Source organism: Kogia breviceps, chromosome 18, assembly GCF_026419965.1.
Source record: "Kogia breviceps isolate mKogBre1 chromosome 18, mKogBre1 haplotype 1, whole genome shotgun sequence".
In the NCBI taxonomy this organism is placed as follows: Eukaryota; Metazoa; Chordata; class Mammalia; order Artiodactyla; family Physeteridae; genus Kogia; species Kogia breviceps.
Window position 1 is genome coordinate 10,385,191 of NC_081327.1, and position 19,922 is coordinate 10,405,112.

The 19,922-nt window shown below is 62.2% G+C and overlaps 1 protein-coding gene across 1 annotated transcript; it reads right to left on the reverse strand.

The window, feature by feature from the left end:
- Positions 1 to 248: 248 nt before the first annotated feature.
- Positions 249 to 18,789, reverse strand: ERFL (ETS repressor factor like). Its single transcript, XM_067020219.1, has 6 exons — positions 18,739 to 18,789; positions 5,683 to 5,762; positions 2,564 to 2,798; positions 1,967 to 2,162; positions 1,742 to 1,859; positions 249 to 1,206 (listed from the first exon to the last, which is right to left on the reverse strand). Exons 1-6 carry the CDS (start codon positions 18,756 to 18,758, stop codon positions 758 to 760), a joined length of 1,098 nt encoding a protein of 365 aa, XP_066876320.1. The 5' UTR covers positions 18,759 to 18,789; the 3' UTR covers positions 249 to 757.
- Positions 18,790 to 19,922: the final 1,133 nt, after the last annotated feature.

Here is a 19,922-nt window from a genome sequence, read left to right on the forward strand (position 1 = left end):
CAAAGGCCCGGGCATGGTGTCTGGAACCCTCCACAACTGTCTGGCATCACTTCCTGCGCCTGTCCTACCCCGTCGCCTCTGTGCCTTTTGCCTTTCTCCAGTTGTTCATTCATTCGTCCCTGTGTCCTGACAGTGACTCCCCAGGCCCCCCCCAACACCCCTCCCAGCTCCCACCCCCGAGCCCCCTGGTCACCCACGACGACGCTGGGTGCCCTGCATCTCACATTTCTTTCTGTTCTTTTATTTTTGTAGTAAACTCTCTGGAGGTCGCTGGTGGGGGTCATGGGGCGGGGGGGGGGCCCTCCTGGGTGGGGGTGGGGGCGGGGTTATTGCTCTGAGCTCCCTGTCCCCAGGGGGCCTGTGATGGAGGCGGGGACATCAGGACTGGGGCCGGCACAGGGGGAGACACGGCCGCACGAACACTTAGGTCACAGCACAGGGGCAGGTGGGCAGGGAAGGCTGGGCACCGTATTGCACTTTGGGAGTGGGCCAGGCAGGGACCCTCTCAAACTGGAGCCTGGGGAGGAGGCTGGAGGCCATCATGTCCCCTCCCCTCTCTGGAGGGGGAGGTGAGACCCCCAGTCTGGGGCTGGGGAAGAAGACTGGGCCGCCGTGGGCCTGGGCCTGGGCCTGGGAGGGGCCGAAGGTGGGTCCCTGGCCTCAGGCAGGACATCGAGAGCCGACCAGACAACGGAAGAGGCTGTGCGAGCGGCCACCCTGGTCCACGCCCTGGCAGAATCCATCACCCCACGCCGGTTCAGCTGCCGACACCCCCTTTGCCCGCCTTGGCCTTGGGGGGGACGGGGAGGCCCTCATCGCCCTCGCTGTCAGAGCTGCAGCCGCTGACGTCGGTAATCTCCAGCTCCGAGTCGCTGTCCTCCTTCCCCCCCAGCGCGGCCTCTGGGCCCCCAGCCCTCGGCAGTGCCAGGCGAGGGGCTGCTGCCAGGCCCGAGGGGCGCTCGGGGCCCAGGCCCTCCACGGTGGCAGCCAGCAGGGGCGCAGCAGTGGGGCTTCCCCCTGCCCCTGCCGAAGGCAGGTGGCCCAGGGAACTGGCCAGAGGATTGGGGTAGAAGTGGGGGGGATACAGAGGCGGGGGCAGCTTGGGGAAGGGGCCGGTGAGGTACGGGCTAAAGTTCCAGGGGTGCTCTGGGAAGGCGCGGCCAAAGGGACCCAGCAGGCCGGGGGGCTTGGAATAGCCGGTGGCACCTGGTTGGGGGGGAACGGGGATGGCGTTCAGGCTGGGCCTCTGCCCCACTATCGGGGCTGGCTGCCGGGGCCTTAGTAAAGGGTGCCACCTCCCTGCCATATTCCACCCGCCCTCACGTGGCTTCCCCCCCATCTCTACCTCCCCACCTGTCTCCCATTCATTTAGCGCCCCCAGAAAACCCTTCTCTCCGCCTATTCCCCTCTCCAGCTTCCCTCCTCCCTGCCTCACGTCGCATCCTCCGACCTTTAAACACGCGCACACGCACGCACCGCACACGCACGTGGACGCGCACGCACGCACGTGGACGCACACGCACGCAACGCACACGCACGTGGACGCATGCGCACACGCACGCACGTGGACGCACACGCACGCACACGCACGTGGACACACGCGACGCACATGCACGTGGACGCACACACGCGCACACGTACACCACACCCTCGCCCGGAGCCTCCTTCCTGCATCCTGTCTCCTCCCCCATCTTTGCCCTCACACCGCCCTCCTCGGCACGCCTGGATGCCAGGCCCTTACCAGAGCCCAGGAACGGGAAAGGGCTGTCCAGACGCAGTTTGTCTGTCTCAGGGGTGAACAGGGGCGCCCGGGCCCCCGGCTCTCCCAGGCGTGGGGCAGAGAACAGGGTCTGCAGGGCCTGGAGAGGGAGGGGAGGGAGCGGGTGCCACTCAGACTGGTTGCCCCCTCCCCAGGGGGTTCATGGCACTGAGCACCTCGCTCTGGGATGCCAGGATCCTAACTCACCTCGGGAGTGAGGGGAGGAGCATCTGGCCCAGGGGCTCCCCCAAAGGGACCAGGGGTCAGCAAGAGTGGAGAGCCCGTGGTGGCTGCTGCCACGTCTAACAGTGGGTAATTGACAAGCACGACTTTGCTGAAGTTGAATTTGTAGGTGAACCTCTTCCCTTTGGTCTTGTGGAGAATCCGCTTGTTGTAGTAGTAGCTGTGGGCGGAAGCAGGATGCTGGGGGCAGGACCCAGGGAGGTGAAGGCGGAGCCCCTAACACATGCTCTGGGCCCAGCACAGAGCACAACTTGGGGAAACTGAGGCTCGCAGAAACCCTTTGGCCAAGGTCACAGGGCAAGGAAGGGGTGAGGCTGGGGCTGGGATCCTGGCCTGTGTGGCTCCAAAGCCCAGGGCTGCGGTCCTTCCTTCGTGCCTTCCTTTCACTCACAAGTAGGTACTTACAGTAGGCTACCCGTGCAGAGCCCTGTGTGCTGGGATCCCACAGGATTCTGCCCCAGGAAGTTGAGGGAAAGCCCCCAGGCGGCAGGGGCCCAGAGGGACAGTGAGGGGAGAGGGGCCAGGTGGGAGTGGGAGTCCCGGCCCCCAGCCCCTCCTCACCGCAGGGCCCGGCTCAGCTTGTCATAATTCATGTGGGGCTTGCACTTGCGGATGCCCCAGAGCCGAGCCACCTCGTCGGGGTCCTTGATGACGAATTCCCCGTAGTCCCCCTGCCAGGCGATGACACCCTGGTACTCCTCCTTCTGCAGCAGCTCCAGGATAAAGTGCCACAGCTGGATCTGCCTCGAGCCGGGGGACGACTCCGGCTTGTAGGCCCAATCCGGGAAGGCAAACCCTGGGGACAGGAGGCAGGGGTGCGGCCCCGGGTCAGGGCGCCAAGTCCGGGGCCCTGGGTCCTCCTTGGATTCAGGAACCAGGAGGCGTCCAGCTCTCCCCTGACTCCTGGTCTCTGATGAGCAGTCACCCACCCTCAGGCATGTTTAGGGACCCGATTTCCCGCTCTTCACGCCCCAATTGGTGTCTAGTCCCCAAACTGTCCAAATAGAGAGAGAGAACTCGGCGTCCAGGGACACTGGGTTGGCAGTTCCAGCCTGATCCCCTACCTTTGCACAACTTGGGCAGAGGGTGGGAGGGAAGGACCAGTTTCCTGCATTCTTGACTGTGGGGGTGAACTGAGAGGGGCTTGCAGGGAAGGGCACGCCCTCCACAGCATTCTCCCCACAGCCCCACAGGCTGGCCCTGCCCCCGGGGGGCTCTGGTCTGAGAGACCCTGATTCCTGCTGTCCCCCCTCCGTGTCTCCTGTCCATCTCTCCCTGAACTTCCCTCCCCCTGCCGCCCCAGCTGACCTCACCCTGGCACGTCCAGGCTGGGCCTGTGTACATGTGTGTCTGCACCTATCCATGAACATATCTTTCACGTCCCTGTGCCCCCTCCCTGCATCCATGCCGCATTGGTCGGAGAGCAGTGAGTGCCTGCGGATGCCCACAGCACACAGCCTATCTCACAGACGTCCACTCACCCTTGAGGGACCCCCAGCTGTACCATGGGACACAGATGCACCAGAGTGCCACACGCCTGATGGGGCATGACACACCACCCATCATGTGCCACCAAGGCAGACACACCGGATACGGAGCGTCGCACACCCATGCCAACACACGCAACAGCACATCTCAGGCCCCTCAGCACTGGGATCCACTAACAGCAGGACGGTGATGAGAGACACGCAGGACCCCAAAGGCCCAAATGAAACACTGTGGTGGAGACAGTGAGTGCAGCATCAAGACGCATGTGTCAACCTGACAGACACACCCTGGGTGACACCATGACAGTAGAACAGCCTCCCAACCCCCAGCCCCACAGGCACCCAACTCTTAACACCCACAGCTCAGTGCTGTATGTCTCACGCTCAGGTGGGTGTCCTGCGCCCCATGTCCAGACACCCAGATGCTAGGTGGAGACAGGAGGGGCTTGCCCACCCGTAAATCTCACTTCCCATCCACAAGGCCCCAGGCCCTGGGTGCTGCTTCTCCTATGCCACATCCTCTGTCCCCTTCCCCCTCCTCAGAGAACCCAGAACCAGGCATGAAAGCAGGAGGCAGAATTCGCCTATAAGAAGCTGAGAACCATGCAAGAAAGGGAAGGAGGTTGGTGAGGGAGGGGGCTCAGAGCCGGCAGACCATCTGTATCCACTTGCTGTGCGGTCCTGGGCAGTTCCTTGCCCTCTCTGGCTTATCAGAATTTTCAGGGATGGGAGGCAAGGAGGAGCAGGGTCGCATCAAGGCTGCCTTGTATCTAAAAACGGGAAATACTGCCTCCCTGCCTGAGGCTGGAGAAGGACAGGCAGTTTCCTCCCTGAAGGGAGAATTTTTCTCTCAACTCCATCTGGGGTCTTTCTCACCTAAGAAGACAGGGCTCGATCCACACGCGACCTCTGGCCCATTCCACACCCAGAACACATCCCGGGGGAAGCGGCTGTATCACAGACACACCCACAGGACCCCAAAGATGACAACGCACAACCGGCCACACACGTAGACACACAGCGCAGCCCGGAAACGCCACCTGTCCAACGCACGTCCTGGGATGTGCTGTACATGCTGACACGCACACGCACTCCCCCTCGGGGAGGACCTGCAACCTCGGCACAGACACACACACATCAAGATACACACACATCAAGACACACACATCAAGACACACAGCCCCCGATGTCCAGCTATACTCAGTGACACGCAGATGCAAGAACCACCTCCACATACCCCAGACACAGACACAGCCCCCAACACAGAGGCCTGGGGACCACCCAGCCCCGCAGCCCGAAATGCACCAAGATTTGCCGTCCGTTCGGTTCGGAATGCCACACACCGCGAAAGGAGCAGTCAAAGGCTCTTCAGCCACCGAGGCAGGAACACACATGGCGGCGGGCTGGCAGACACCCGCAGCCCTGAAGTGTAGCCACTCAGAGTCCCAAAGACACACAACACACCCGGCCCAGAGACACTCGGATAGCCTCGGAGGTACACAGACAAGCAGGCACGGCAGCTCAACAAAGAGACGAACGCACACTTTTCCAGTGTGACCCCTTCTTCCGGAAACACTGAAGGGTGACACAGACACACACTCCAAGACCCCAAATAACCAGGCACCAAGGCTCGTCTCTCTCTCTGTCTCTCTGTCTCTCTCTCTCTCGTTGTGGGGTGCGCCCACATCCCCTCTCTGGTGATCCACTTCCAAGCAAGCCGTCCTCTTTCCCAGGCTCCGGCTGGTTTGGCCACGTCTCCACGCATGTCCCCCTGCCTGGGTCATCCAGTCTGTCCACTTCTCCACCCGCGCCTAGCCTCGTGCCCCCTCTCGTCCCCGTCCCTGCCCCATCCGGGCCCGGCTCTCTCCAGTCTCCCTGCTTCTCTTTGACAGCAGGTCCTGGGGTGGGAGCAGACTGCAGCCGGTCCTCAGGCCCCAGGTTCCTTGTCCCTCTCCAACCTCCACACCTCACCTGCCCTCCAAAAGACGCTCGCGTCCCAGCAGGCAGGTGGCAGGGACATCTAGCTGTGAAGTTTTTAGCCAAGTTTTTCATGAAGGGGTTGGATTCAGGAGACTCTGACTAAGACCCCCGGGGAGGTGGAAGGAAGACAGTGAGAGGTGCAGAAAGGCGGGGCCGGCTCGCTGGGAAGGCCCGAGGGCTAGGGAAGGGGTGGGGGAGGTCCGGGCCAGTTACCGGGGGTCCAGAGAGCCGGCAGGGCAGGCGGGGCGAAGAGAAGGTCGGAGACGCAGCTACAGTCCATGGTGGAGCTGGCCCTGCAGAGAGGCCAGACAGACAGAGGGATGAGGACGGGATGGAGCAGGCGGGAGAGACAGACAGGGGTCAGGGGGGCTGGCACTGCCCCTCCACCCAGGTCCCAGACAGCCTGGTGCCCGCTGCCCTCGCCCCCTCCACCCCGCCCCGCCTGCCTCCTGCAGCGGGCACCCCTCTGCCTGCTGGTCCCCGGGGTTCCCGGTCCCTCTCCCGGCCTGTGCCCTGTCCTTCCCTCCCAGCCAGTCCTCCCGGCGGCCTCCCTTCCTCTGCGCCCCATCATCACTAACCGGGGCCCCCCAGCCTCCCTCCCAGCTGCTCAGCACTCACTCACTCACACGCGCCGGCTCTCGCCGCCCGCCCGCCCCACACCGTCTCTGCCGCGGTCTCTCCATCCCTCGCCTCTCGCCTGACCTCTCAGGGTCCGTCTCTGCGTCTCTGGGTCTCCCTCTGTCTCCCTGTGGCTGCCCCAAGTCTCTCCCACTTGCCAAAGTCCGCGCCCCAGCCCGCCCCTCCCGGCTGACCCCCCCCTCCCCGGGCTGCCGCATCCAGCTCCCGCGCTGCCCGCCGCCTCGCCACCCCGCAGAGCGGGTCCCCAGCGCCCGCATAAGTGCTCCGCAGAGGCCCCTCCTTCAACCTGCTGCTGCCCTCAGACCCCCACCACTTGGGCCTGCTTCCCTGGCAGGCAGCCCACCTCAGACACCCCTTCCCGTAGACCTGCCTCCCCCCCGACACCCCTTCCCCTTAGACCTGCCTCCCCCCCAGACACCCCTTCCCCTTAGACCTGCCTCCCCCCAGACACCCCTTCCCCTTAGACCTGCCTCCCCCCCAGACACCTCTTCCCCTTAGACCTGCCTCCCCCCCAGACACCCCTTCCCCTTAGACCTGCCTCCCCCCCAGACACCTCTTCCCCTTAGACCTGCCTCCCCCCCAGACACCCCTTCCCTTAGACCTGCCTCCCCCCCAGACACTCCTTCCCCTTAGACCTGCCTCCCCCCAGACACCCCTTCCCCTTAGACCTGCCTCCCCCCCAGACACCCCTTCCCCTTAGACCTGCCTCCCCCCCAGACACCCCTTCCCCTTAGACCTGCCTCCCCCCCAGACACCCCTTCCCCTTAGACCTGCCTCCCCCCCAGACACCCCTTCCCTTAGACCTGCCTCCCCCCCAGACACCCCTTCCCTTAGACCTGCCTCCCCCCCAGACACTCCTTCCCCTTAGACCTGCCTCCCCCCCAGACACCCCTTCCCCTTAGACCTGCCTCCCCCCCAGACACCCCTTCCCCTTAGACCTGCCTCCCCCCCAGACACCCCTCCCCCTTAGACCTGCCTCCCCCTCCAGACAGCCCCCCTCAGACACCCCTTGGATCTGGCTCCCCGCCACCTCAACAGGTCCCCACCCCCTCGGACAGCCCTCTCCTCAGGTACCTAATTCCCCCGAGATACTCCATCCTCTGCTCACCCCGTCTCTCAGACCCTTTCCCCTCTCTGTCAGCCCTCTGCCTCAGATACCCCACCACCCAGACCTCACCCTCGGTCACGCACACCCTCAGACACCTGCTCCTGTCAGAGGCCCGTCCCGGAGCCCCCACCCCCAGGCCCTCTGCCTCCAGCACTGCGCCCGCCAGACCCCACCTCTCAGAGGGCGCGCTGTGCTCAGCCTCCCTCCTCTAGACGCGAGCCCCTCAATACCCACGCAGCCCTCCCCGTCACACACGCTTCAACACACCATCCCTCTCACACGCCCGGCTGCTCAGGAGCCCCCCACACTGTCCCCCGTAAGCCCCGCCCCACCCCTTGGACACCAGGGGAGGCTCTGTCCACCCACTTGCCCTCCGACTTGCCGGGCCTCCCACGGCCACCCTCACCCCAGCCCCCCGCCCCGTGTCTACTGAGGCTTCCCCCCCCTCGCTCCCTCCAGCGCTCAGAGCCCTCCTGGGGGCAGCCCCTGCCCCCTCGCTCCCACACCCCCATCTCACCCCAGCTCCCCAACTTTCTCTGTTTCTCTCCCTCCCTGTCTCTCTCTCCCTCTTTGTCTCTCTTTTCCCTTCTGTCTCCTCCCACTATCTCTTTTCCATTTTTCTGTCTCTCTCCTCCCTCTTTCCTCGTCTCCCCTCAACCTGGGGTGTCTCTCCCCATCTTTCTCCACTCAGCTCTCTCCCCCGTCTCTGTCTCTCTCTCCCTCCATCATTCAGTCTTTTCCTACTTCTCTGTCTTCCAGGTCTGTCCCCCATCCCTTCTCTTGTCTTTCCCCGTCTCCCCAGGTCCTGCATCTCTCGCTCTCTCTGCACCATCTGTCTCTTTTCCCCCCTCCTCTCCCCTCTCTAACTCTCTCCGTCTCTCTGCCCCCACCTCTCTCCCCATCTCCCTCTATCCCCCCGACTCCCCGCACCTCGCCCCGTCCACCTCTCTCCCACCTCCCCAGCTCTCCCTGCCTCTCCGGGCCCCCCTCCCTCCTGCCTCCGCACCCCCCACCCCCACCCCCTGTTGGCCCCTCTCATTTCCGTGTTGGTTTTGATTTCTCTTCCCGACGCTTTCAACTCCCCGCCGCCTCCTCCGGACACGTTATAACGAGGAGCCGTGGGATCGGCGCTCCGGGCCCTGCTCCCACGCTCCCCCCTCATCTCTCTCTCGCTCGCATCTCTGCCATCTCGAGGTCTCTGCCCGCCTCTTCTCCCGTCTCTGTCCCCCGCCCGTGTCCTGTCAGGCCCACGGACACCGGCCCCCACCCCCTCCGGTTCCGTCCCCTTCCCTGCGTGTCTGCCCTGACCTTCCGGGGTGCAGCGCCGCATCTCTGGGTCCCCATGTCTCCCCGTCCCTGGGTCCTCACGTCTCTGCGTCTCCACACCACCCTGTTTTTATGTCTCTGGGTCTCCACATCTCTCCTCCCACCATCCCTGTCTCCATGTCTCTCTGTCTCTGTCTCCCCGTCTCCACATCTCTGTTTCTGTCCCAGCAGCCGTCTCTTGGGGCCCCTTTGATCTCGCCCTGCCCCTGGCGCCCCCCTGGCCCCATTGATCGCAGATCGACCGATGGGGGGAGCGGGGCCTGCGGGGGCCGGGGCTGCGGCCCTGGCAGGGGCCTGGCAGGATGCAGGACAGACGGACAGACACACAGCCCCAGTGGCTGCAGAGGGGGAGCTGCCGCAACCCCGACCCTCCCAGTCGGTCCGCGCGGGGCGGATGGGGACTCCGGGCAAGCTTTAATTTTTAATTTTATTTTGCTTCCTCCACACCCCCCGCCCCCCATCTCCACCGCCCGCAGCCATGGCACCGAATATGTGTGTGTGCGCGTGTGCGTGTGCGCGCAGCAGCGTGGAGAGGGGCTGGGTGGGCGAGAGCTGCCTTCCTCCTCTCCCTGCCAAGCAGCTACACAGACCCACATGCCAACCCAGGCACACGCACCACCACACTGCCACAGCTCAACAAAGTGACACACGCCACGCTGGCACACACAACACGCGGCACAAAGATGTGTGATGCACGTGTCCACAAACTCATACGCGTCAAGACTGTCACGACCGACGCACAGCACGTAGACCCACACAGCAACCCAGGCACACACAGCACCGTGTTACACACAACAGACAGACCCGCGTGTCAAAATACTCACACACACACCATCGTGGCCATCGACGTCAACCCAGAGACAGACACACAGTTATACACAGACACACAGCAACTCAGTCCCATACAGAAACAAAGACGTACAATCATAATCACAGACAGACACACACTAACATAGACACACTATCATACACCAAGGCTCACAATCAAATACAGACACAGAGATCGGGCTTCCCTGGTGGCGCAGTGGTTGAGAATCCGCCTGCCGATGCAGGGGTCACGGGTTCGTGCCCCGGTCCGGGAAGATCCCACATGCCGCGGAGCACCTAACCCGTGAGCCATGGCCGCTGGGCCTGCGCGTCTGGAGCCTGTGCTCCGCAGCGGGAGGGGCCACAGCAGTGAGAGGCCCGCATACAGCAAAAAAAAAAAAAAAAAAAAAAAAAAAAGACACAGAGATCTACAACCACACACCGACACAGTGCCACACAGAAACAGAGACACACCCAGGCACACACGGCAGCACAGCCAAGCCAGTCACACACAAGTGACACGAGAGCACACAGTCACACAGACAAGCACCAGAGACCCTGCGTGGACACACGCTCCATCGTGCAAGGAGACAGAGGTGCACACGCCACACCCACACAGCCAGCCACCGCAAGGCCACACACACACGCGGCCTCACACACACACACACACACACACACACAGACCCACAGCCCAACTGGGTGGGGCGGGTGCTCAGAGATCCCCCAGCCTGGGGTCCTGCTGCTCCTGTCACCATCTGTCCAGCTGTCTGTCCATCCACCCATCTGTGGACGTCCCGAGCCAGCCCCTGCCCCTGAGCGTGCGCGTGTGTGAGGCGCGCGCAGGCCCGGGCCCGCCCCGCGGCTGTCTCACTAGAGTCAGGGCCCAGCCCCTCTGAGGCCTGCTGCGTGTCAGTGTCTCTCCTCGCTCTGTCTCTCTCTCTCTCTCTCGGGGTCTTTGTGGCCCCATCTCTCTGTCTGCCTCTATCTCCAAATATCTCCATCTCTGAGTGTCTCTGTTTCCTGTCTCTGTCCCTCTCCGTCTCTCCCCATCTCTCTTTGCCTCTGTCTCCTCACCCCCCCCATCACCCCGGCCCCCTGGGCTGGGGTTTAACCAGTTGTTTTGATTTCTCTAAGCTGCTCCGGCTGCCTCGGGAGCCGCCTCGGGCCTCACACCCTCACCCCAGCCCCTTCATCCCTCACCCAGCACCCCCGCCCGCCTCCCCTTAACACGATCTGCACAAGTGGAATGAAAATTGATTTTTTTAAAAAATTTCATATCTTCTCTGGGGCTCTGTCTAAAGAGGAGAGAGACGCGGCCCAAGACCCTTCTCCCCTGGCCCTCTGCACACACACGCGCACACACCCCAACAGGTACACACATCACACCCGGACACACACACACACACACACCCCAACATTCCATCTACACCCACCCTGGGGACACACACCTCCCTACACCACACACCCGTGCACCCAGTAGAGACACGCAGCAGACCCCAGTGCACGCACACACTCTCTCTGGACACGCACCACTAGGCACGCTTCACTCACCACACACACGGTGTCCCACCTGGGCGCACACAGCCGGATGCCGGCCGGCACACACTGTATTAGCACGTGCTCACCGCGCACCTGTCCGTACAGGTTATGCCACGTCCATGCCACGTCCAAACCTAGGCTCAAGGACCTCCCATCACCGGCACCAATGAGACCCCCGTGGCTGTCCTGGGGAGGACGGGGTCAGGAGGGTGACAGGGGCTCTTCTGCCCGGACTTGCCCTGCACTCCCCAGGTCACCCGCTCCTACGCCTGCCCACATCCGCCAAATGCTCCGGCCTGACCCCGCGCAGGGGTGTCTCTGTGTGTACACACGTGCACGCGCGCACGCGCACACGCACACACGCACACACCCCTCTCGCTACTTCTCTCAAGGCCACACAGTGTCATCCCCACAACAGGCTGGCTCACTTAAGAGCTGCCTCATCTCCACACAAAACACAGGGAGGGAAACACACAGGCGCCCATGACACACACAGCAGTACCGTACACAGGCCGATGCTCACGCGACATCAGAGGCTCGGCCCCACACGTCGCTGGGCGTCGATTCACACAGCAGTACACACGTACACCATCCAACAGTCACACGTGACTACACAACCACACACACACACGCGCCGTACATGTCTGACCCCAGACTCCGACACAAGCCCACAGGCTCAGACACACCACAGCACCCCCTTAACAGACAGGCATCGCCCCCCACACTCACAGAGCCCATCTCTGATACAGAGATCTGCGGGGACTTTTGTGACCAGTCCACAGCCAGTCCTTTGCCGTGTTCCTCACACACAGGCTCACCAGCCTGGCTCCTGGGGTCCCACCTGGGCGGCACTCTCGGTCCTTCCACCCCGTCTCCCTCGGGCCATTAAGCCTTCTCATCTCCTGGCCCTCAGAGATGTGGGCTGTCCTGTCCTGGTCACTCCGACACACCGCGTGGCCACCTGACTCGGAAACTCCAGACACGGCAACAGCCCCAAAGTTTGGGGCTGTCACACACCAGACAGCTGAGCATCACACCCAAGTCACACACACGCTCACACACACGACACGCGTGGCTGAATTCAATCCCAAGTTCTCGCGCACGCACGGCCGCTGCCCCCAGGAACGCACACATCTCCACACGTCACACTTACACGCGCTGCAACACAAGTCCCACGGTCCCACAGAAAGACAGCCAAGCCCCCCCACCACACCGTCACACACACCACACACACACGGTCCAGCTAGCTGACACACGTGCACAATGTGCACACACGCGCGCGCACACACGGGAACCTCTGCCCAGGCTGACTGTGCAAGACAGACAGACAGATGGGGCACCGGCTTCCAGCCTGGAGAAGGTGTCTGTGGCACGGGGTACGGGGTGCTTGGGAGGCACGAAGCCAGGGAGGGATGGAGACCTCACACCCACCCTCGCCCTGTCTCTCCCTCTAGCTGGCGTCTCTGCGTCTCTGTCTGGGGCGGTGTGTGTCTCTGTGGGTCTCCGTCTCTCTCCCTGAGCCCCAGCCTCTGCACGGATGTCCCTGGGGCTGTGGCCAGCGCGCAGAACGCTGTCATTGGGGGGGGGGGTGCTGGCGAGGGAGCGTCCCCGGGGAGGTGGGAGCCGGGAGCCGCAGTGCCACGCACCCCGCCTACCAAACAGCGCTGGGGGAAGGGAGAGGGAGGGAGGCGCAGCAACCGCAGATGGACCCGGAGCCCAGGCTGCCCCCCCACCCCTGCCCCTCCCCTGGGAGACCCAGAGAGATGGAGGAAGCGCAGGGGTGGGGGGAGACAGAGAGACGGAGAGACACCCACCGAGGGAGAGAGACAGAGTGATGGGGCAAGAGACACAGAGAAGAGGGAAGCAGCATGGAGCAGGAAATAGACTGGAACAGAGAAGGGAGAGACCCCGGGAAAAGATGGGAGGCCAGAGAGAGTCCCACAAAGACAGAGAGGGAGCGAGAAGCAAAGAGAGAGACAGAGAGACAGACAGGGCGGGAGATCGAGTTAGGGAAACCCAGGAAAGGGGAGTGAGTCAGAGAGGCTTCACAAAGTGAATTAGAGCTGGAGGTCACGGGGAGATTGCTGCTGGGAGGAGAGACCCCGGGTCAGGGAGGAAGGAGAGGAGGGGGCAGAGATGCGGAAAATTGAGGGATTAGGGCAGAGGCAAAGGAGAGGATGAGGGGGAGCTGCGGGGAGCTGCAGGGCAGAGGCCGAACCACGGGAAACCGAACCCGTCCGCTGGCCCAGGCAGATCCCAAGTGTGGGTTCACGGCCACCTTGACACCCACCCTGGCCCTTCTGCGGTCCTGGGCGGGGTGGGGGTGGGTCGGTGTCCCCGCGCGGGGCCTGACCTAGCTCCTGGCTGCCACCCCAACTCCACCCCCCCTCCCCCGCCTCCTCACCTGCACCTGTCCCGCCCCCAACCCCAGCTCCAGCCCCGGCCTCTCCTGACTCCCACCCTCTCCCCAACACCACGTGATCCTCAACTGCAGCTGTCTCCCTGTCCCATCCTCACACCCCAGGCCCTGCCCCACTGCCTGGGCTGGACCTTTTGGCCCCATGCCCTCTACCAGCGACAGTGACAGACGTGTAGGGGCAATGACCTCGATCTGGTGGTGCTGGGGAGGCGGGTGGAGGGACAGGAAACCGAAGGCAAGTGTGATCAGCCAGTCCCAGGAGCCAAGAGACCACGAGAGCCCCTCGGGACTGTACTGGCCAAAGCAGGGATGCTGTGTGTCCTGGTTATGGGGCTGGGCACCAAGTATGTGCTCAGGAAATACTGTGAAAGTGGAACTGAGGCTAAAGGGAGCAAGGCAGGGAAACAGAGACCGAGAGATGGTGAGTCAAGGGACAGAAAGGCAGAGACCCAGGACTGAGATGGAGGTGGGGAGGCAGGACCTGGGGCGAGGGGGCAGAGAGGTGGGGGGCGGAGGGCAGGACGGAGGGCAGGACGGAGGGCAGGACCCCCGCGCCTGGAGCCAGGTGTGGGGCCTGGGCTGGCTGGAACTGGGTACCTGGGCTTCAGGGATCCCACAAGGGCCAGAGAAGGGCCAGGGTCCGGCTGGGCTGGGGGAGGCTCGGGGCTCCAGGGGCATCGCGCGGTGCTAATTCAGCGCCATCGATCAGATGGGATGAGAGCAATAAATTATTGTGACAAGATGCAATCCTGGCCCGCGCACTGCCGCCGAGGCGGATCGATCTCTGTCCCCAGCCCCACACCGGGTCCCATGCCCAGGCCTCAGCCGGCCAGGACGCCTCTGCCCACGTCTCTCTCCATTCCCCCCACCACACACGCTTCCACTGACAGCCGGCTGGGGCTGCAGCCCTGGGAAAGAGACAAGAACAGAGAGGGACCCACGGAGGGAAGGTTGGCCCCTATCTGCCCCCAGTCCTCTCGCTTCCCTCCACATCCCATCCTTACCACAACCTGGGAGGTAGCAACTGCCTGCCGTGACGCCCATTTCACAGATGTGGAAACTGAGGCTCCGACAGGGAAAGTAACTTGACCAAAGTCCCACAGGGGTGAGTGGTGATGCCTGGACTCAAATGCGGGTCAGTATAACTTCAAGCCCCCCAAGATTTCCACTGTCAGAGGGGAGGGCAAGAGACAGGGACAGAAGAGGAGGCAGGTGACAGAGAGAGAATGAGACAGAGACAGAGAGTGCAGGACACAGAGAAATAGAGAGTCAGGGTGCTATAAAGAGATAGGGAGAGATACAGAGACACAGAGAGACAGAAATGGAGAAATGCAGAGGAAAAAGACGGGGAGGGAGAAAAAGAGACAGGACAGAGAGAGACAGAGAGATTCAGACTCGGGGACAGGCAGGTGGGGGAGACGGGCACACGAAGCAGGAATGGAGTAGAGAGAGGGGATCAAAGACAGGTGGGCACTTAGGAAACAGGAGCTGGGAAAGAGGCGCCAGAGGAGTAGTTCCGGAGACCAAGGTGTATCTGGGGAGACAGGCGTGTGTTGGCAGGAGGCTGCTGGTTCCACGCAGCTTGGGGGGCAGGTGGGAGCCAGGATGAGGATGACAAGCTCGGCCCAGGGGAGTCAGCGTCCGAGAGAGACGGGGAGGTGGGGCGTGTCCGAGGGCGGGAGTGGAGGGAGAATGTGAGGCTGGGGTGCAGGAAAGCTGGCAGGTGATTGGGAAGCAAATGATGCCAAAGTGACAAGGTGGACAGTGTCTATGGAAGAAGGAGGTCACCTGATTAGGCAGGTTGGGGGGGGGGCAAGGACACCTGGATGCCTGAAGTCAGATGGCCTCAGATGAATGCAAATCTCCAACGTCTACCGGCTTCTGAGCCGTGACTCAGAAGAAATGACTCCATTTCTCTGGGTTCAGTTTCCTTCTCTGCAAAATGGGAACGAGGGTTAAGTGCCTGCCTCATAAGGGCCTTGTGAGGATGAAATGAGACAATGGATATGAAGAACTGAGGACACCGCCCGTCCCAGGGATGGGTTTAAGAAGCAGTAGCGGGGACACGTTAGGAGCAGGTGCTACTCGTGAGTGGTCCGTGACCCAGCCGCACCTGGAGCTTGTTAGAAAGGCAGAGTTTCAGGATCCTCACCAGACCTGCTGCACCGGGATCTCTGTGGTGAGACCCAGGCCTCTGTGGTCCACAAGCGCTCCAGATCTTTCCAATGCCTGCTGCGGTCTGAGAACCTCTGACTTAAGGGCTTCTGCACATTGCAGCGGGCAGGTGTGCGGTCGGCTGGGAACAGGTGTTATATGTGTTTAACAAATGCTACAGGTGTTACTTATGCTCACTGACAAAGGTGTCCCCTGAGGAGGTAGATGGCTGGTGACAGGTTCTATGAAAAGGGACAGGTCTTACTAGAGGGGAGCGGGCTGGAGTCAGGTGTAGGGATCCGAAGGCTAGGCTCTAAAGGGGTGGGGGTGACAGGTTGTGTGGGCAGGTGGTTGAAAGGGGTGGGGTGGGTGCACAGCATCTGAAAAAGCTATGAAGGAATGAGGGCTACATGGTTGTGGGGAGGAGAAGGCTAGAGGGGGACCCAGTGTTGGGTGTCAGGTGCACGTCTGTGGGGCAGGAGTGGGGAGGCCAGGGGTATGGCAGAGACCCGGATGAAGAGAGGAAGCAGAGAGAGATTAAGGAGATGGCATGTGGAGGGCTCAGTACTCATTTGCTGAAGAAATGACTGAACGCGGTACCGGAGCAGGTGATGCCTGAGGTAGACAAGTGAGCAACGGGCAGATGTGTGGAGATGTTGGTGTGACCTTGTGAGGCAAGGAAAAAGGAAGAGAAACATGGGAAATTAGGTATGTGGGAAGAGAAGAGAGGTGGATAGGTAGTACCTGAAGGACAGGTATACAGGTGAAGCAGGTACCTGTGGCCAAGGACAGATTCCCTGCCCAAACATATGTAAGTGTGAAGTTGTGCATTGGGAGACACAGAGAGGCAGAGACAGAGAGACAGGGAGGAGTCGGACGCAAGGCCGGCAGCAAGTGTGCAGGTGGCGTTGGTGGGGCTTTCAGAGCACAAGGGCTTGTAGGAGACATCATGGCAGGGGAGGGACCGGAGGAGCAAGGATACACATGATACCTGGGGGCTATTGCATGTGTGAGCCATCAGGTGCGGGGGCGGTGGGTGGTTAGGAGACACGTGGGGTTGGTGCATGTGTTGTTGTCTGGGATGAGTTACCTGAAATGACAGGTATGGGGGGAGCCTTTGGAAGTAGGTGTACTTATGTTAAATGATGGGAGATGGAGTGTGGGGGAGTTAGATGCAGGCAGAGTGCCATGAAGCAGGTGTGTTCTCAAGCGACAGCGCGTGGGACAGCTCTTCTGGAAGGACCGGCGTGATGGTAGACAAGGCCAGCATCGTAAGGGAGAGGTGTGGGTGAGAGCCAGGAGGGAGGGAGGGAGCAGGCGTTACCTGAGGACAAAGAAGGAGGATGCTCTGCCTACATGCAAAGGCAAAGGTGTGTGTGTGAGAGAGTGAACAGGTGCTGCCTGAGGGGAGACAGAGATGAAGAAATATAGATGTGTGAGGAACAAGTGTGTTTAGAGCTTTAGGGGGCAGGTGGGGTGGTGCACGTGCAGGTAGGAAGGGGATGATGGGGTATGAAATGAGACAGATGCAGGCATTCAGGTGGAAAGGGCAAATTTCGGAGAACAGGTGTTACCTGGAGGTGCAGGTAAGCTATATCATGGGCATCTCTGAGGCAGGTTTCAAGGGACAAGTCTTACCTGGGGGGGTGGGGGGGGCAGGTGAAAGGAAACAGGTGATACCTATAGGGGCAGATGAAGGGAAGAGGTGTGGAGGAGAGGGTTTACCTACAGGGCACAGGTGTAAGGAGACGAATGTTACCTAGAGGTCCAAATGTGGGGAGCTAAAGGGGGAACATCGATGTGACAGGTGCGTTGATAGGTGTGGGTGAAAGGTGTTACCTGAGGCCACAGGTGTGTGCAGCATGACTCTTTGGGGTGGTGTGCTGCCTCCGTTTCACTCATTACCCCCTCCCCCCCTCCCCAGGGGCCAGCTGTGCTCTCCCACCCCTCCCAGGGCTCTGGCCCGCGGCAGGGCACGCAGTTGGCTCTGGGCTTGGCCTGCCGGGCAGCCGAGGCTCCTGAGGCTGCTTGGCGATGCGGAGCGCGTCTGGGCCCCGGCGGGCTGGCCGGGCTGGGGGAGCGGGAGGGGGGGCCGTTTAGCCGTGATAGATCCGCGCGCCGCTTGTCTCTTAATCTCCGGAGCGACCGATCGATTCGCTATTTCCCTTTGTTGCCAGAAAATTCGATCCTGGGCCTGGAATTAGGTCCCCGGCTTAATCTGAGCGGAAACCAGCGAGGGGGAGACAGAGATAGACACTGGGAGCGACGGAGACAGAGATATTGAGAGACAGAGGCAGAGACAGAGAGATAGAGAGATGCTGAGAAAGCTAGGGGAAGGCAGAGATAGGCACAGAGATTCTGAGAGACAGCCTAAGGAGTTGGACCCAAAGAGGTAGAGACAGATGCTGCGAGAGACAGAGTCACAGAGACAGAGGGATAGATTCTGGGAGAGCTGGAGGTGCACACAGAGATCCTGGAAGAGACAGGGACAGAGTCAGTGAGGAGAGACCCAGCCAGGAAAGAGATGTCAGAGGTGGCCCAGCGTGATCCTGGGACAGTTGTGAAATGACTGGGACAGAAAAGGTGTGTGGCACTAGGCCACCTGTCCCCAAGGACACGCCCCCCCAAAGGTCACGGCCAGGCCTGCACTCCCAGCCCAGAAGGGTGCAGACCCCAGAATTGGCCCAAATGTCCTTCCCACAGCCCCTGGGACCCCTCACACCAAATATCCCGACCCCAAATATCCAGAGCCCAATTTGCAGACCCTCAGCTCTGAACTCCAGCTCCAAATCCAGACCTCCCAGCCCCCCCGAATCCAACCCCCCCACGGTGAGCCCAGCCCCAAATATCCACAGCCCTGGTCCTGACCCCCAGCCCCAAACAGTCAGGCCTCAATCCCAAATATCCAGTCTCTTGGCTCTGAGCCCCCAGGTCCCAAATTTCAAGCCCTCAGCCCTGCTCTCTAAACCCGAGACGCTCGCCCCAAAAGTCCAGACCCACCCTCAGGTCGGCCCGCCAGCCCGCGCTCTCACCGCCGCATCTCCCGCGCTCTCAACACACTCTCCAGCGCCCTGGTCCTGGACCCCTGCCCCGAGGGCGCAGCTCCAGCCCTCTCTCCCTCCCTCCTCCCGGGAGTCGGACGCAGCCCCACCCGCCTCCGGCTCGGGGAGCCCAGCTCCGGAGGCCTCTCGGGAGCGCCTCCCGCGGCCCGGCCCCCGCCCGGGAAGGAATCCCCGCCCCCATCCCCGCCCCTGCGCCGGCCGCGGCGCTCACTCACTTTCCGGGGCTTTTGCGCATCCGCACCGGTCCGGCGAGAAGTGTTTAAAGTTCGGCTCCCGCAGCCATGGCCCCCGCGGCGTCCTGGGGAGTGGGCACCGGGACGGGGGACGGGGTGGGGGGAGATGCCCGGAGCCCCGGGGGGACGGAGCCAGAGGGGGCGCGAGCAGGGAGCGAGAGGCACTGAGAGCCCGGGCCACCGCGAGACGGCCAGAGACACAGAGACGGGGGCGGAGCAGAGACAGGGAGATGGAGACACCCCAAGAGAGGCGCGCAAAGAGAGATAGAGACGCGGGAAGCTGGGGACGGAGCTCCGGGCGGGCGGCGGCGCCGCGAGCGAGGCAAGGGGCAGCAGGGCCGGGGCGGGGGGCGCGGGAGCGACCGGCCTCCTGCGCCTCCTCCCGCGCTTCCGCCTCCTCCTCACGCTGCTCCTCGGCGCGCGCCGCGCGCCTCGCGCTCTCGCGGCCGCCGGCCCGGCTCCGCGCGCAGATATATGGACGCTGCGGCGGCGTCGGCGGCGGCGGCGGGCGGTGCGGGGGAGGGGGCGGGAGCGCGATCGATGGAATATAATTTTCCTCAAACTCGGAAAATAAAGTTCAGAGCTGATCAAATTTGAAAACAGATGTCGAATCGCGACTCTAAATAAGGTTCGATCCCGGGACTGAGGGAGTGGGGGCTGCGGGCGGGGGTGCGTGGAGAGGTGGAGACCCCCCTCCTCTCCCTTTCCCTCGCCTCCGTGTCCCGCCCCTCCCGAGGAGGACGCGCGGACAAACCGACGGGCATGAGGTGGAAGTGGCAACTACGTGACCAGGACCCCTGCTGGACACGCAGGACTGGACCTGGACACGACTCGCGCGCACACACACAGTCTGGGTAGCAGACACACAGACTCGGACATAGGGACACACGAATACACTAACACAGACAATGCAAACACACACAGGACACAGCCTATGGGCACATGGATACACAGCAGTAGCAGACACACACACACACACACACACACAACAGATGGACACACAGGCTGCACACACAGACCTACCCTGACTCATAGCCACTCCCTGATCCACGGACCCACAGACTGGACACATGGACACACACAGATCCATGGTGACATACAGCTACACTCCACCCCTGACACACGAACCCTCTTGACACATGAGCCCAGGGCATGTGGACAGACAT